Here is an 18,320-nt window from a genome sequence, read left to right as displayed (position 1 = left end):
AGTCTTCTGGCTCTTCTCCCACAGGAGTTGAGGCTTGGGTCCCCACTGGATCTAGCCGGGCCAGAGCATGAATTCCAAAGGGGGCTGCGGCAGCAGCAGGAAGAGAAGAGGTCCCTTTCACAGAGGCAACCTTCTTGCTCTTCCTTCGTCGTGGTGCCTTGGGTTTTCCCATCGGCGAGGGTACCGGACTCACAGCCGGACCCGGTGTGACCTGTGATCAGGTGACTGCTGCAGCAGTCATGGGTAGACCAACCCACAATCATCCCCAATTCTACCAAATCATTTCCTAACAAAATGTTAGCAGGCACGTTCGCTGCCTTGTCTCCAATCGTAATGTTGACTAAAGCTACCGGTGATAATTTAGGAGGCCCACCAGCTAACCTGGTGGTTCTCAGAGGAGCACCTACATAGTCCTCTAGCTTGAGCAGGGTCCTGTCCACCAGTGCCATGCTTGCCCCATTGTCTCTCAAGCCAGTAGAAAGCTGGCCATTCAAGAGGACACTTCTCAAAAACCTACAGGTGTTTTGTGGGATTGTCACCAGTACTTACGCATACTGGTCCCAGGCCCCAAGGGACACTAGGGAAATCTCTATGGGGCACCGAATGTGATCCCTGTAGAGGAGGGGAGGACAGTGGCCTCCACCTCAGGTACGGAGTAGGGGTAGGTCAGGCTGACAGCCTGAACTCCAAGTGCCTTACCCTTACACTTGGGGTCACCCCTTTTGTGATCCAGAACCCTACAGTCCCAACAAGTGCCAGGAATGCGGGGTACGGTACTGGAACCACTGGGACCCTGCTTTGCAGCAGGCAGACCACTACTCTTACTCCCACCCACAAAAGACTTATCCCCACTAGATTTTTGGGTTTTAGGAGAGGAAGCTTTTGGTTTATTCGACTGTGATTGCTTTTGGGACTCCTCAGCCTTCTGAGAGGTCCCCTTTTCTTTGTCCTTGTCCTTCCCACTGGAGTACTTAGGGGACACTCAGTGGGAGACCCACTTGTCAGCCAGCCTGGTCAGCTTAAAGGGATCTAGCATGTTCTGGTCAGCAACGTACTGACGCAGATCTGGTGAACAGGCTTCTGAAAAATGCTCAAAAAACAAAAAGTGCGACAGCTCAACAAACGTTTTCACTTTGTAACCATCAATCCACCCCATCTTGTTCATGTGCGCAGCACTCACCCAGTCAACCCAAGACACATTCTCTTGTTTCTTAAATTCCCTGAACCTTTTAAGGTATTGGGTCGGTGTCTTGCAAAACTTGGCAATTAAAGCAGATTTGATGCACTCATACTGACTCCTTTCTTCCACACTCAGTTTCAGAATACAGTCATATGCAGTCTGAGGCACTCTGCTTAACAAACCCTTAGCCCAATCTCTCTTATCAACATTATGGATTCCACAAGCCATCTCAAACACTTCAATCCATTGGAGGATATCAGAACCCTCTGCATACACACCCACCAAATATTTCATGAACCTGGTGGCTGGGGACCTGACACACTCATCTGGTTTCGCTGAAGTCTCCACTATAGATTTCTCCAGCTGAATATTCTGGTGCTCAGTATCCCTATCTTTGAGTGCTACTTGTTGTGCCAACTCCTCTTTCTTCAATTCAGCTTCTGTTGCCAACTTTATGTATTGAAATGCTTGCCAACTTTTTGTATTGAAAGGCTAACTGTTCCCGTTCTAGCTCCAATTTCAAAAGTTCAATCTTCAGGGCTTCCCCTGAAGAGCAGTGCTGGGGTTCGGAACAGAGGCAGCAGGATTGGTGGCATTCCCAGAATCAGATTCAGTAACATCCCGAGGGCCAGAGTCCTCATTGGTTGCATTCCTCCCTTCAAGAGCTTCACAATCACTCTGGTTGTCCACTAGGGCAGCTATCAGCTCAGCCCTAGACTTATCCACAAAGTCTAATTCCCTGGCTTCACAAGCACCTTGAAGAGCCTCTAAGCTCATCTGAGTCAATTTACCATTCACAATAGAAACCTCAATACAACAAAGTGTAGAAGTTGCAAGGTTATACGCTGATTCTTAAAACCATAAGCATCCCACCGCTGCCACCAGTGTAAAGAAACGCACTGGTGGGGGGTGTCTGTACTCCTGCCCTCTATACGGCAGAGGAGAGGCACAGAGGACCCCAGCCAAGATTCTCTATAAGGTAGCTATGGTTGAGCAATCAAGGCCTAGCTTCTCAGGGGGTGATGCGGGCTGGTACTTAAGTACAGTGTAGTCCCCAAGCACCCACAAAGGAATGTCCACACACTTTGTTAGTTAAAACATAGTCTTTACATAAATAAGGTTCAACATTATATACACTGGGCCTCATTACACGGTAGGCGGTGAGCCATGGCGCTATTAGCGCCATGGCTCATCCCGGTAAAATACCGGCACCGCCTTGGTGGAAAGGGGATTTACCGCCCCATTCCAAGGTTGGAGGGGCGGTAAATCCCCCTTCCACCATTGCCCTTCCCCATTCCCATTTCTGCCCCATAGGGCTCTATGGGAATGGGGAAGGCGCTAATTACGGCACCGCAATTTTGCGGTGCCGTAATTAGCTCCGAGGTCCCTTTGCGGGTTGGATTTTAACGCCTGCAAAAAGCAGGCGTTAAATCCCCCAACCCGCAAAGGGACCTCGTAGTAAGGCGGTAAGGATTTACCGGTACCGGTATTTTACCGGTACCGGTAAATCCTTACCGCCATCCGTGTAATGAGGCTCACTATCACGATAATACACTTTGTGCACCGAAAATTCTAAAATGGTAAATACAGACCTAGGTGGTACCATTAATCTGATTCCATTAAAATGCATCAACGGTACTCAGTTCACATAGCATACGAATCAAAAAAGCAAAACGATATCAACCATAGACTTAGGAAGAAGACAAGTTGGTTAGACAATTGGCAGAATACTGAGCCCATACCGTCAGGTACAGTTCTGAATGAGGATCCCCCCACCTGGGCAACCTGTATATGAAGATGCACTTCAAGCCCAGTCCATATATTATCTTTTAGAGCCTTATCTTCTTCTATAGTTCTGCAACCCAAATGTACCTTGCGTTGTAGAGTTCTTCTTCAGGGAATCGATGGGCCCTTCTTGAGTGCACTCCCTTTCAAGCAGGAGCCACGGGTCGTCGAACTTCCGAGATGAAGAAAGGGTGAACGTTGTCGCTGAGGCAGCAGCTCCGGTCCTTGCGGTGCTCACAGATGAGTGATCGAAAACGTCCTGCAACAGGGGAGGCGTGCGGTGCACCTCGACGATGGTGGTTCATTGCTGCAAAGAGTTAGTGAAGAACTTTGGCCCAGCAAGGGGCGTTGAGTCGTCGGCGTCTGGCGTTGGTGAACGGGACCTGAACACAGCTGGCTTCAGTAGCTTCGTCGGTGTCTCTGAGGTCTTCGGGTGGCGGGAAACCCACCGGCGGATTCTCCTCGGTCGTCGACGGCCTTGACTTTCTCTGGCAGGACAAAAGCAGTCGATGATGATGAACAAGGGAGCCCTTGGATCAAATGTTCTTAGGCAACGGGAGCACTGCGGCTTCGGTTTGGCGACGGCGGTTGGCGACGGAGGGCGGCTGCCCGGTGCTTCTCTTCGTTCTCCTCGGCGGTCCCCTTCTCCGGTCGGCAGCCTTTCGTAGGTCTGTCTACCAGGGAGCTTTGGCAAAGATCAGCCGGTGCACGCTTTTCCCTCGTAGCTCAGGGAGAGGTCTCCTTACCAGTTCCTCTCTTGGATCAGTTCTTAAAGGCACAGCAGCTTTCAGATTACACGGAAAGGACCAGCGGTTCACCTTCTTCCGGCTCGGCTTCGAGAGTAAGTATCAACTTCAGCTTCTGAACGATTTCTAGCATTGAGAGGTCCCCAGATATACTGTTGATCTCCCATTCACACTGCTAGGTCACACTCAGGCAACCAATCACTCAGAAGGGCATTCAGGTAGTCAGTCAGCCAATCGGGCGCACAGTGCATTCAGGCCATTGTTCTCCATCCAGACACTCGCAACACAAAATGTGGATTCGGACAAGTACTCTGCCATTCAGCACTACACACTGCATTCGGGCAGGGCTGTCTCAGTCTTTGTGTCAAATACCAGATACTAGACACCCATAACACAGAATGCATATTCGTCACACACTCCAGTCACCCAGGTCCCATCCCACGGGCGTACCCACAACATACGGTCGTTGGGAAGGCTCCAGCCAGTCTGGTCGACACTTCACCACACTACCATACATAGAACTTCAACCCAACAGCCAGTCAGGGGGAAGGGACAGAGTCAGGGCTTCCCGGGACTTCGGGAAAATCAAGTTAACAGGCGATGGACGGCAAGAGGCCATGGGGCCATCTTGTCTCCATCAGGAATCCACTGATTCCAATGACATGTCCTGGGCATCCCAAAATGGAGGATGCGCACAGCACATGTCAATTCATCACGGAGCTGCCACCAGCCCGTACCCTGCTCTGTGGGCCATACACTAGGAGTACAGGGTCGTACTCCCACCCATGGGTGCTATAAGGGTATCCCAAGGGTCTGTTCACCAAACCAAATACAGGAAGAGCCGCACCGCCAGGAGTCCCACATGAACTCTAGCGCTGAAGAAAAGTCAGAACATACATGATAAAGCAATAAAGGACAAGGATTCAGAGGCCCTGTCCCTCTGATGCATTTCCAGCATCACAGTGGGTAGAGGGAAATGTTTGAAAATTTTGTTTTTTTGCCAAATCTCGTAGTTTGCTGGGGGTTGTGCGTAATAAATTCTGGGGCGATTCGCGCAAGTCAGACCTCTGTGGATTCCCACGGGTGTCTTCTGTCTGAAATGCATGGGATTCCCTGTTTTGCCTGGTGGTTTCGACACCCGAGGCCCAAATCTGTAGATGTCCACAACAGCGAAATCCTGCAAAATCTGCTCTGCCGAAAGGCTTGGGGTGACCAGTTGTTTAGCCTTTTCCCTTTGCGCCCAGCTCGTTGCACCCACACATGTGAGGTACCGTTTTCGTCGGGACACCTGTGGGAACGCAGGAAGGTAGAACATGTGTTGTTAGCAGCTTGTTTTGTTGGGTGGCCAGAGGGAGATGTCTGAAAATGGTGGGGTTTTTTGCCACATTTTGGATTGTGCTGGGGATTATGGGTAATAAATTCTAGGGCGATTTGCGCAAGTCAGACCTCTGTGGGTTCCCACGGGTGTGTTCTTTTCGGAAATGCATGGGATTCTGTGTTTTCCTTGGTAGCTTCGACACCCTAAGCACAAATCTGTAGTTTATCCACAAGAGCAAAATCCCTCAAAATCTGCACTGCCAAAAGACTTGGGGTAACTGTTAGGCAGAATTACATGCAGTACCCTTTGGGAACACTACACACAATTAAGACTACAGGTGTAAGCACAATCTCACCTTTGGTACAAGCCCGTACTACACAGTTATGAGGTAGCAGTGGCTGAGCAGGCAGACCTATCTCAAGAGTAATGTGAGCAGTACAAGATGTTACACAAATGACTTGAAATCACAATAGTTCAAAACAAACACTATTCAAGGTTTCTTGGTAAAAGAATATACATTTATTTACAGTCATTTGGAAAACATTCCACTAGTAAGAAAGCAGCTCAATATCACACTCTAGTACACAACCAATACGTTTTTGAACAAGTTAAGCTCCCCTGAAGTGGGAGCAAAATGGCACTTCAGTTACTTTCAAAATGGGTAGAAAGACAAGGTTAAAAGAATGTAAAGCGCAATTACTTTCATAGGCAGGGCAAATAGTTTCAGTTCACTACAACCAGCAATTCAATTCAATAGGCCTGGGCCAAAGTCAATCGTTCAGAGTCTTGGATAGGATAGCACAGTTCTGGTAGTAAACGGTTAAGTCTTTGGCAATGTTCAAGGAAGTAGTTTGCCAGAAAAAGAGTTATATGTCGGTTTAGGAGCGAACAAGACGCCAAAGTTGGGAAATGTTCACGAACTTTCACCGCGGCAGAAAAGATTTTCACACCACGTTTGCACAGTCCTTAATGATGAAGATAAGCTGTAGCTGAGGCAGTTGTTCCTGGCAGTTCCTGCAGATCTCGCTGTTCCTGAGCTTCAGTCGTGGGGACAAGAAGGAGAACGTCGGTAGGTTCCTGCACTGCCCAGGGAAGAGGCCACAAGCTTGGCTAAGCGTCGGTTTTAAGGTGTGAGTTCCTTAAAGTCCACAAACTGGTATCCTTCTCATGGCTATCCGGTTTTCAACAGCACCCTGAAGAAATTTCGACCAGTATGGAAAAAGTGTCCAGGTGGCTTACGAGTTGGTTGTTCCCACCAGCTCAAGGGAAGAAATTGTCCTTGAAGGAGCTTCTCTATCGATGGAGTTTCAGGTAATTCGGTCTTGCAGCTGGGCTTCACTGGGCAAACCAATGGTCCAGGAGTTGCAGCAGTCATCTTCCTTCAGCTCGTCTTCGGTTCTTTCGTTCCAGTAGTCGACTCTGCCTTTCAGCCCTGGAGACTCACCTCTTAAACAGTTTTCTCGCATTCATTCCAGCCTAGCTGTCACTCACCCAGCAGAGTGGCTGTCCTTGCCGGACAGTAAGCCAGCCAATCTCACCAGAGGGCATTCAGGTCTCCTAGGAGACTAAGCACAGGGAGTTTTGGACACCTCCCTCACATCAGGCGCCAGAGGAGGGATTCAGCACTGAAGCCTGCCAAAGGGCATCAAACAAAGGGACAAAAACTGGTTTGGCGCGCAGAGTAAACACAAGAAGGACCTTTCCCAAAAGAACGGCGAAAAAAGATGACCAGAGTCTGTTTTTGCAGAGGGGTCATGGGCGCCATATTGAAAAACATGGCTGACCCAGTTTTTGGCTACCGGTGTTCGCGGTCGGGAAAAATCATGGTAGTTTGTTCAAAAACCACTGCCACCAGCTATTTCAAGAGGAAAGGGTAACATTTGACTGTTACTTGAGTGTTTAGACACAGAATGCTAAGCAACCCCTCCAGCACTCTATAGGAAGATAGTGTGTGCTGGGTCTATGAATTTAAAAGGACTAGTAAAATCAATTTAACTTCACATGCTCTGGGAGACAGTAGTCCGCCCCAGAGAAGGTATTTAAACCTTGGGGAGTCTGAAAGACACCCCTGTGCCACTGCTGTGTGACACACAAGAAAAAGATGATGCCTATGGAGTTGTTTTAAAACCCCATATCCAAAGAACACAAAAGTAAAAAACACATCAAAAAACATGAAAGAGTGGGGAAAAAGCTCACACTCTATCCAGGTAAAACTTAAAATCCTAGAAATCCAGCAAGGTTGCTGGGGGTCTCAAAAGGTAAGGGAAATTAGCACATTCTTGAGAATTCCCCCTAACAGTAACCAGTGGTTTTGCCTTTTCCCTGGTCTTCTTCCTAAATCTATGGTTGATATTGTTTTGCTGTGTTGATTCGTATGCTATTTTAACTGAGTACAGTTGATGCATTTTAATGGAATCAGAGTAATAGTGGTACCACCTACAACTGCATATATTTACCATTTTAGAATTGTCGGAGCACAAAGTGTATTATCGTGATTGTGTATATAACCTTGAACCTTATTTATATAAAGTCTGTGTTTTAACTAATACAGTGTCTAGACATTCCTTTGTTGGTGCTTGGGGACTACACTGTACTTAAGAACCAGCCTGCATCACCTCCTGAGAAGCTAGGCCTTGATTGCTCGACCATAGCAACCCTATTGAGAAGGGTCCTCTGTGTCTCTCCTCTACCATATAGAGAGCAGGAGTACAGACACCCCCCTCCGGTCCTTCACAATAGTTTAGTTTCTAATGATAGTTTTTAAATTTTTCAGGATATTGCTGTAAAAACTAATTATTATTTCATATCTCGAATCCCAAACTCGAAAATATACTTATAAAAAATATAGCTGTGAAGATATTTGATCAAGTACTTAAATCGCAGACTGGGCACTATTCCTGTTTTCACGACTTAATCAATGGTGAAATCAATGTGTGTGATCTTGGGCAAATAATGTAATACCACTGTGCCTGAACTGCCAAAATTGGAAATTCCTAAAAGTGATTTTCTTAATGCAGCTTTTGTTATTAAAACATCCTCTCTCGCGGTTAATTCAACTTAAGGGTTGTTACATATTAACAAAAGTGAGCATTCACATATTGCATACTGCTAAATTATTTTTCTCTTAGCTTATATGTGGAACCGCCTATTAATATTTTTACCAGTACATCAAACACTGACACGCCTTCCAATGTTATTTTCCATGATGTCACAAATCAGAGGGGTGGCCTGGCTTTTTTTTAATAGGGCCTCAGGAAATCCAAAGATAAGCCTTGAAGAAAAATCTAAACTGTCAGTCCTTTTATGCATAACAGTCCTACTGTCTTTTTATTTTTTTGTGTTATGTTTGTGTTAAAGTACCTTTAGCAACTAAAAGAAGGTGCCATACAGGTGGATGGCGGAGTAGAAAAAAGGGGGCGCGACTGATGCCGTCTGGAACCGCGTGTGTCACAAACTGCTTCTGATGGACCGCTGCATCTAAAGTGTCCTGCAAAACCATTTTGTGCCTTCATGGCCTTGAGCACTGCCTTTGATAAGGTAAATTGCCAGAAGTTATGTCAGGTGCTCAGGTCCCTGGAGTGTCCATCTGTCCTGGTAAACCTTTTTCTGGGTCTCCATCTTGACACAAAACCATGTGTGAGGAGTGGGGCTAATGGACAATGCACAGAGATGTTTTCAGTAGATAGGCTTTATCAGGTTTTGGTGCAGACGGGGACTGATGTACCAAACATGGGCGATACTGCCCTCCCTGTCAACGCCTATGCCGATGATACGATGCTAATTGCTTGTACACTGCACAAGCTCCAACAGCCAATTACGACCTACATTATTTATGAATGATCTTGATCTTCAAATCAATGCTGGCAAATTGGCAGTAATGATCTGCTAGGCGGGAAGGCAGCAACTAAAAATGCCAGCTATGTCTAGCAATAACAGTGCTATCCCGTTAGTTAAACAATGTGATTACTTAGGCATCCATTTTACTTCTAAGCCAGAGGTCTTCAAACTATGGGGCGTGCCCCGCATCCCAGGGGGGGCGCCAGAGCCCAGCATGAAATGTAAACATTTGTTTTATTTTTTTGGGGGTTTTTTTAGGTTGGAGGAAATGGGAAGGGGCAGCTCACATGGTCAGACTGGACCATAAAACGGTCTTAGGCACCAATGAAAAAATGGCCAGCAGTTGCAAATGGATATTCAGTCCTTTAGTCACAAACTGTTTGAATAGTACCCAAGGGGGTTGTTTTTTGTTCAAATGCAAACAAATGGTGATATTTAAAGAATATTTATTCAGCAACAATGATCAAAGCTACTAGCTGTATAGTGAAGTAACTCCTCAAACTGGCCCGCATGGGCCAAAAAAGGGGCCCCTTTTTGACTGGCCTACACTAATATTTTGCATTTTTGGTACGGTCATCACCCTATTGCCCTATAGGCCAGTCCAAGCCTGCCGGCTCATCTATAATGGGTGAGGGGACGTCCACCCACTGGCCACCTCACCCATTATGGAGGAGCCAAGGAGCCAGCCCAGTGAAACACTGAGCACTCCCTCAGCTGCTTTTTCCAGCTGAGGGAGTGCTCCTGGGCTGGCTGAACTGTCAAAGGGAAACACTGTTTGCCTTTGACAGTTCATTTCCCCAGCCGCACATGATCACTGAGCCATGCAACGCTGGGGGTGTTTTGCTTTGCCAGCCTTGCATAGCATAGCTCATTGGAAATGCTGGCTGGGGCACTGGTTGTATGTATGTGCGAGGGGGTGTTCCTGCGCCTCCTCACACATACGGGCAGAGCAACCTGGAGCGGGGCATTTTAGCAAAAACGCGCAGGCACATGCAGAAGGTACATTTATGGCGATTTATTTTTTATTTAAATGTGTATGGATGTGTGTATGCTTGTGTTATGGGACTGTGGTGGGAGCATGATGGGCGGCAGCACTGGGATAGTGGTGGGAGTAGGGTGGGGAGAGCCCAGAGTCTGTACTGGGAGTAGGGTGTGGTGACGGCACGCAAAAGTTCATAGCGATTTCTACATACTGTCCATCTGGCACTTTTGGGGGGGCCCGGCCTGCCCAAACTTTGCACAGGGGGGGCCCAGGCCAAAAAAGTTTGAAGACCACTGTTCTAAGCTGTCTGGGGAATCACTGTTAGGGAGAATTCTCCAGAATGGCTAATTTCCCTTACCTACTGAGTCCCTCAGCAGCTTTGCTGGATTTCTAGCATTTATTTTTCACCTGGTAAGAGTGTGAGCCTTTTTTCCCACTCTTACATGTGTTTTGCTGTGTGTATTTAACATTTTTTGTGTTCATAGACTGTGGAGCCTCACCTACTCCATTGGCATCATCTTTTTACTGTGTGTTACACAGCACCTGCAGTGACACAGGGTTGTCTTTTTGGCTTCCCAACCCTGTCTCCATTTTCTGGGGCTGACTACTGTCTCCCAGAACATGTCAAGTTACCATTGACTTTATTAGTCTATTTTAAAACTCACAGACCCAGTACAAACTATCTTACCTAGAGTGATAGAAAGGGTTAATACTTATCCCTTTTTGGATGTTTCTCTTGGAGCCTTGTTTCGCTCCCTTTTCATCAAAACTTGGCTGGTGGCAGTGGTAACTACCCTATTTTTCCTACCGCAGTTATTTTAAATAGCTGTGGTATTGTTTTAGGCTATCTTGGTAGCCTCGAACTTAAACCCATTAGACCATATAAGTTTTTATACGGTTTCGGCTGGGTTTAGTCGCCATTTCTTTTTGTAAAAGTCTTTCTCGTGTTTTTCTCTGCATGCCAAACCAGGTTTGGTTCCTTTGTTCGCCGTCCTTTCACAGGCTTCTACACAGAAGCCCTCCTTAGGTGCCTGTATGTCTGGGGGGGACAGGGTATGAGGGAGGGGTTTAGGACTGCCTGCCAGGGTCTCCTTGGAGACCCATGTTGCACTCTAATCTGATTGGCTGTGGTGACTGTCCCGGCGGGACAGACACCCTGCTGTGTAATTGCCAGCCAGGCAGTGTGAATGGGGGAAAACTGTATAAAAATCAGGTTTCTTGGTATGGAAAGGCAGAGTCGCCACTGGAACAAAAGAACCGAAGAGGAGCTGACAGAAGAGGACCCCTACAATGACTGAACCGCCCGGTGAAGCCCCGCTGCAGGTCTGAATCTTCATACTCCAACGACAGGGAAGATCTTCAAGGAATCTTCTCCCCTTGAGCTGGTGGGAACAACCAATTCACCAAACTGCTCGCCAGATCTCCCTTCTCTGGTCGAATTTGCTGTACAGAGCTACAGTGAACCAGATAGCCAGGAAGAAGGGACCCTGCTTGCATTTTAAGGAGCGCATCTTTTATTCGTTGCTTTGCTCTGCTGCTGGTTTCTTCCCTGGGCAGTGCAGGACCCTCCAGCCTTACTACTTTGTGTCAGTCCAACAGTCGCTTCAGGAACTTTGAGCCTGCAGGACCTGCCAGGAACGTCCCCCTCAGCTACAGCCTTCTTCTTCATTTAAGGTACTGTTCAAATCCGGTTGGTAGTTTTGTCCAGCCGCGGTGAAAGTGTGTGAAACCTTTCGCCAATCCGAGGGCTTGTCCTTCTCCACTCTTTAAAATAACTTTTCGTCTGACCAACTTCGTTTTGAACTCTTGGCAAAGACTTAACCGTGAACTACCCTGAACTGTGTGATCTTGAGCAAAGACTCTTTTCCATTGACTTTGGGCCAGGTCCCTTGAATCTGATTTCCTCACTGTAGTTCCTTTTTCTAGATTGCCCTGCTTACTTACTTGTTGGTGTTGTTCAATTATTGCCTAACTTTGTCTTTCCCTCCCTTTTAAATTGCTAGAGTGCCATTTTGCTCTCACTTCATTTTGAGCCTAACTTGTCCAGAATCTATTGGGTGTGTTCTAGTGTATTAAGAATGTGATTTTTCAACTGCTTTACTTTAGTGAAATGTTTTACAACTGATGTGTAAATAAATATATATTCTTTTACTCAGAAACCTTGAGTCAGTGTTTGTTTGAATCATAGTAATTGCTGTCCTTTGTGTAACTATTGATACTGCTCACTTACTCCTGAGATAAGTCTGGCTGCTCAGCCATCGCTACCACTTTACTGTGTAGCACAGGCTTGTACCAAAGGTGAATTTGTACTGTCACTTGTAGTCCTAATTGTGTGTGGTGTTCCGAAAGGGTACTGCATATAATTCTGCCTAACAATCACACATCTAAAAACAAACTGACAAATTTAAACACGCTTTGGGGGATGTAGCTCGCTTTATTAGAATGTCAACAACACAACCAATTGCCTTGATGAAAAAAGTGTACTATAGTAAAGCGGGGTCTGTGGCCAAATATGGGCACTCTTTATGGGGCTATGTGATCCCAAAAGACATACAAGTGGCAATATATTTTTCAAATCTCTGCTAGGACTCTCAGGCTCAGTTCCCAATTTTGGCATACAGGTGTCCCACGTTTAGAATACAATGTAATGGCTCAACCATTTTTGAATTGGTGTCGTTTTTGAGCGAACACAAATGGGTTAAACCAACTAATCCTACCGTAGATGTTAGCCAGAACCCAGAGCCTTGAACATCCCATATCTCCGTTATGTTAAAGCCGACCTTGACAAACCGAATGCACCACCACATTTTTTTAATCCTAATAACTTCACCCCTCCAGAGGCAAGGCAAATTAAATCTTGGCTAATAATGTACAAAACTGAGTGGAGGGAAGTGTTGGAAATTGTTAAAGCAGCCATTCTTAAACTGGCGATCGTTTCTGAACCTTCCATCCAAAACTATCTGGTTTTGGCCAACGCCCCTAACGAGAGGAAGATTATCTCTAGAGCGAGATGTATTTGTCACCCTTTCAGAGCTAATTCCTCTATACGGCTAGGTGACATTGACTCCCAAGCACCAGTAGAAAACATTCTGCACTTTATTCATCCCTGCCCAGTCTACTCCATGATCAGAGCTAGAACAATCAGCCCAATATTATGTGAATTGAGCTTCACCCAATGTCACCCTGCCTTGATGTACCCTCTGTGGGTTAATTCACCGCAGTCTAGCTGGGCGTTATTGTCTTTAAAGCAATCGCTGAAAAGAAGAACATTTTGAATGGCTGTTTAACGCACATTTTGTTTGTACTGTATCTTTTGCAAAACCAATCTACACATAATCTAGCTTAATTTGATATAACAACGCATGCAAACTATACAGAATGAGTAGGGTGACCAGATTTTCAAAACAAAAAACCGGGACGGCCACCAACATAAAAGAGGGACTACCCCATCGCAGCCCACCAATTACCGCCCCTCCACCAATACGCCCCCACAACCACCCCCAACCATATTTCCAGCACTTCTCCTTTCTATAAACTGCACATTATCTCATTTGTGCAGTTTTGTCTGTGAATCGTGGCATGTTACTTCAAAACGAGCGTTAGCTTTAATTGACATTACATGGCTTGCTGTACAGTAATTTTCAAGCCAGTCTCTGTGGCAGTCAGTAAGTGTTCTGACTTGTACCTGAGAGGGTTCGAGCCAAACCTCCAACAAAATTCTGAAAGTGTTGTGAAAAATAATTACGGTTTTAATTACCCTAGCCCCCCAAACATGCAAACCCCGGACGGGGGAAAACCCGGACGTCTGGTCACCCTAAATGAGGCACCTTTGATTCTAGACCCTTCACTTTGTCTCTTTAATAAACTTTACTCGGTGTCACATGACTACACCAGAAGGCCTTTTGCATTAGGGGGTGGGTGAGATTCCGTTCCGTACAATGAACAAAGAACGAACATTGAGCACGGGGAGGTGTTATTGTTCCTTTAATAAGATGGCAGATAATCACGGCCAGAGACACGCCCTCGTATATCTAGCACATGACTACAATCCCCATAAAGCTTTTTACAGTAAGAGGGCGGGATCAGATTCAGTGCCCAACCACCGTCATGCTACAAAACATTTCCTGCTCAGCAGCGAAAAACGGGGTAGGCTCAGGCTGTGAATCATGGCCAGTGATAAGGCAAATCAAGGTATGGTGTGCCGTGTTTAGCAGTCGAGTGGTGGTTAGCGATAGAGTGCGCTGTGGGGGCAATGTAACAGTACACGGAGGAAGATGTACAAGGCCATCTGTTAGAACAGAAAGGTCCGCCGGTTTTTTCAAACTCTATCGCCAACTGATGTTAGAAAATAAGATAAATCTTTAAGGGGCACACTGCCGACATTAGTGGTATTATGTATCTTTATGTAATGTCGGTGTCTTTCGATGGTGAGGCATATGGCCATCGAGTCGGCCGCATAGGCTTTTAATTTTGAAAGACCTATGTTGTGTACCCCATACATCTATGATTTAGAGTGTGGGTCCTCACCTTTTATTTGCTGCATTTGCCAGAGCACCGATAACGGAGGCCCCCTCTTCCGACTTGTTACAGATCAAAGCATCAGCAGTGTTGCCACGTCGGAACAAACCATAAGCTGAATGCCCTTCCCATCCAAACAAGCTGAAAAAACCAGCATAAACGTTGTGGACAGCGTTTTAATTTGGCTGGGAGTCAGGCCAAGGCATGAGCAGTGTCAGATTTAAGGCAGAAGGGCGCCATGGGCAACACCGGGCCCTAGGTGGCCGGGTCATGGAGACGGGGCTTTGGGGTGGGCGGAGTTAATTGTGGTCACAAGTGTACAATGGCAAACTTTAGGGACAAAAGCTATTTTTATTAAGTTTCTTTATTGCAGTTACCTAGGGGTCCGACTAACTGGAAACAGCTGGGCCTCCTCAGTAGGCTTTGCTATCAATGCTAAATATTGTAAACCTAGAGAACATACGTGTCCTTGTAGCAGAAAAGTGATGCCATTCTGTTTTTGCCGGGCTTTGCTGCAGCCCATACCTGCCTAACCTCCGGATTTTTCCTGGAGACTCTGGAATCTGTGGAATTTTTGTATTCTTTCCGCGTCCGGTCAGATCCTCCACCCGATTGGCTGCCAAAGACTGCTGCCGGTAGCCAATCGGGTGGAGGTTTGCGCGGAGCATGAAACGGTGCAAAAATGTGCCTCCTATGAGCCTCTTGTTGGGGTTGGGGCCGCTTTCACTGATTGCTTTAAAAAAAAATCCTTGCAGGACTTTGCCACCTCGGCTCCCTGTCCAAGTGTGGTCTCTACAGCAATGACTGTAACGCTTCCAGCACATTGGCAAAAAGAATGCAGGTGAACCAAAATAACGCGTATTTATTTTGCTTCACCTTTCATTCTTTTTTGCCGACTTTCAATGCGAACGTGCGTTTCTTTTGCTTTCGTTCTTTTTGCCCAGGTTACCAGGGCTGAAGTCGAGTTTACGTGGGTGTGTGGACATAGTCCACCCACATTTTAAGAGGGTGGACATCAGTCTCATTGAAACACAACCATCATGTTTGCAGGCTTGACAACTCGGCACTGCACTAAATAACCTGATGAAAAACAACTAAGGTGAAATGTCCAATGTCCAATTTCAGTACTGCAAAATTCAGGGAAAACCTTTGTATTGGTTCTTGGAGTTTACATGTGCACATTTTAACATGTTGATTTAATGGAAGGCGAATGCCTCTTGTCCTATGCGATTTGGGTGGTTGTGAAAAGGCAATTTAATTAAATATACATATTTCAATTTGAACTGCACATTTCTGATGTCACATCACATTACAACAGAGTTGACCTTTTTGACATGTGGGCGGGGCCATGTGAAAATGGGCGGAGTTTTGTGACTGTTGGCGGGGCATACATCTCAGGATTTTTGTTTTTCAAATGTAGGTAGGTATGCTGCAGCCATGCATTGCAAAACGGCAGAATTGCATAGTGTTCAGCTTTAGCTGCACGGTTTGGAGAGTGATAACCTCAGATCTGTATAAGGGTGTACTAGTATGGAATTACAGAGCCCTTTACAATATTTTGTTTCTGTGTGTACTTTAGATGCAAAACAGATCAATGTGGACGGTTTAAAAATAAATAAATACATAATTGATGTTTGTGACAACAGTGTGATGAGCTGTGATCGCTGCAGGACCAGATGCTCTATCTATTAGTTTTTTTTTTTCTTTTCGAAAGATGATAGAATGCTGTGACACTCCCCAACCATACCACACCCATATGTGCTTGATTTACCAAACGTTTCCAATGGGATTTCTCCATTGAAAAATGCTTTTGTAAATCAGGCCAAATGGCGCCTTCTAGCATAGGGCTGCGCTCCGTAAACTCCTAAAAAGTTAAAAAAAAACAAAGCAACACAGAACAACATGCTGATGTGGATTGTCGTCATATTTAAAAACCTTTGCATTGCAGCATGTATTTTGAAGGGGATACTCAGATTTGTGACCAAACACCTCTTCATTGCGCAGCAACCTTGTTTGGCTTCGTTTATACTGTGAAAGCTGTCACATAAAAGCCTGCCATGTTACCTCAGCACTGACAAACCGTGTTAAGATCCACACTGAGCCACAAGGCCGATGGCACGTGTGCTCCCTGGCAGCAGTCACGGGGAAAGCGAGCAGAGAACTCGCCGCTGCAAAGCAGGCCCGTCGCAGCAGAAAGGGCCCTGTGCTGTGTGGAAGGGGCGGGGCCTAGCACAGGGGCCTGCTCGCCATTTGTCTGGCTGGCGACAGTTACATCCGCCTCTGGGCATGAGCAGTCTGTAGGGTCCCACAGCGCCCCATTGTCAGAAGCTGTCAGAGTGGCCCCATAGACACCAGTGCCTGTCTCAATTATACTAAGAAGAGGGGTGGGGGGGATGTGCAGCTTCCATGTACTAAGCTTTCGTGAGCCCACAGTGTCGCTTCCTGTGGCTCTAGAGACCAACACCCACTCCCAGCAGCCCATCCGACGCTGCAGGCCCCTTAATTAGGCAATATGACCTGAGGAGGGGGGTCATTACCGGTTGGGGAAATCCCCCGGGGCTATAGTTAGAGGGCCGAGTGAAGCAAGGTCTTTACGGCATGGCCTCCTCCTCAGGGCACATTGCCATTAGTACACGCATCTTTTTACCAGGGTACTAATTGCTATTTTTCTCAAGTCGAGAAATGGCATTGGGAGCGTTTCTCGATTTGAGAAAAAAGAAAATGGCCGCCGGGTCCATGGCGGCAAGTCATGGAAAGCACTCCAGACGCTGCGAGGCTCGGAGCCTTCTCAGGCAGGCAATGCCTGGGTGAGGGCCAATGAATTTGCGTTTTACAAGCTCATTGACCCTCTCCAGGTACTATTGACTACCTATCACATTCTTTTTTCAAGCAGAGCCTTTAAAGTGGGGGTGATTTACAAGTGATAGTTTTGTTTTGGAGGAGATGTTTGTAACGTTTCTGTGTTAATAACTGCAAATAGGCTTTTTCATTCGGAAAGCACACACAAAGCACCAGTTAGCTGCCTAAATGTACGCTCTCCTCCAGGTAAATTACAATATAGCACGCAAAACAGTTTTAAATCAGCTGCATTATTTTCAGATCTTAATATTTAATGCACCAAAAAGCGTTTATTTTTGGTAGAATGTGATTTTCTTTCTTCATCCTAAGTTACTAGGGGAATCCAGACGTGGACCCCTTGCTCACTATTCTTAGAGAGGCACAGTCCACCCTACTGATGAGGTCCAACCAGACCGAAACACGTGTCTGGGGTTTCTGTTGGTACTCTTGTTCAGAGGAGAATTGCCTCGCATTTCGGTGCTGGACTGCCCCAAGGCAGGACAAAGACTGATATGTTTGGGATATTTCTTCTCTGTGAAAGATAGTGAGCTAAAGACTATGGGTAAGTCTCTCGTAACCAGAGGGACTCCCAGGACCCCCCTTGTTAAATCTGCATATTTAAGTAACTTTGGGTCTCACCCTAAGTTACTAGGGGAATCCAGACGTGGACCCCTTGCTCACTATTCTTAGATCCACCCTACTGATGAGGTCCAACCAGACCGAAACACGTGTCTGGGGTTTCTGTTGGTACTCTTGTTCAGAGGAGAATTGCCTCGCATTTCGGTGCTGGACTGCCCCAGGGCAGGACAAAGACTGATATGTTTGGGATATTTCTTCTCTGTGAAAGATAGTGAGCTAAAGACTCTGGGTAAATCTCTCGTAACCAGGACTAATGTCTGGCAGAGGGACTCCCAGGACCCCCCCTTGTTAAATCGGTAACCTTGTCATACATTACATGTTGTTATACGTCTTGAAAATAAAAGGGCATTTTCTTTGCTGAATTGTATTCTGGTATTTGTAGTCTCACAGTCAAGATGGGGGAATAATGCCACAATTGTACACTTTATTTCTGGCACGATTTAAATATTTGAGTGGGTACCTTACAATGGTATGTGT

General features: G+C 46.3%; 1 protein-coding gene across 4 annotated transcripts in view; it reads left to right on the top strand.

The window, feature by feature from the left end:
* THAP4 (THAP domain containing 4) overlaps nucleotides 1-18,320 on the top strand; it is a 934,450-nt gene that overhangs the window by 207,732 nt on the left and 708,398 nt on the right. Inside the window, exon 1 of one of the 4 annotated variants that reach the window (XM_069618121.1) lies at nucleotides 13,925-14,039. The exons of 1 other annotated variant lie outside the window; for it this stretch is intronic. In XM_069618121.1, coding sequence (XP_069474222.1) covers nucleotides 14,015-14,039 — 25 coding nt within the window. In that variant the 5' untranslated portion in view covers nucleotides 13,925-14,014. Of the gene's footprint in view, nucleotides 1-13,924; nucleotides 14,040-18,320 lie in introns of those variants that run through there. 2 more of the 4 variants (XM_069618123.1, XM_069618120.1) reach the window with 2 other exon arrangements.

Source organism: Ambystoma mexicanum, chromosome 10, assembly GCF_040938575.1.
Source record: "Ambystoma mexicanum isolate Mex_15411 chromosome 10, UKY_AmexF1_1, whole genome shotgun sequence".
In the NCBI taxonomy this organism is placed as follows: Eukaryota; Metazoa; Chordata; class Amphibia; order Caudata; family Ambystomatidae; genus Ambystoma; species Ambystoma mexicanum.
The sequence above is the reverse complement of the archived record's forward strand: the minus strand, read 5'-3'. Positions and strand labels throughout refer to the sequence as shown.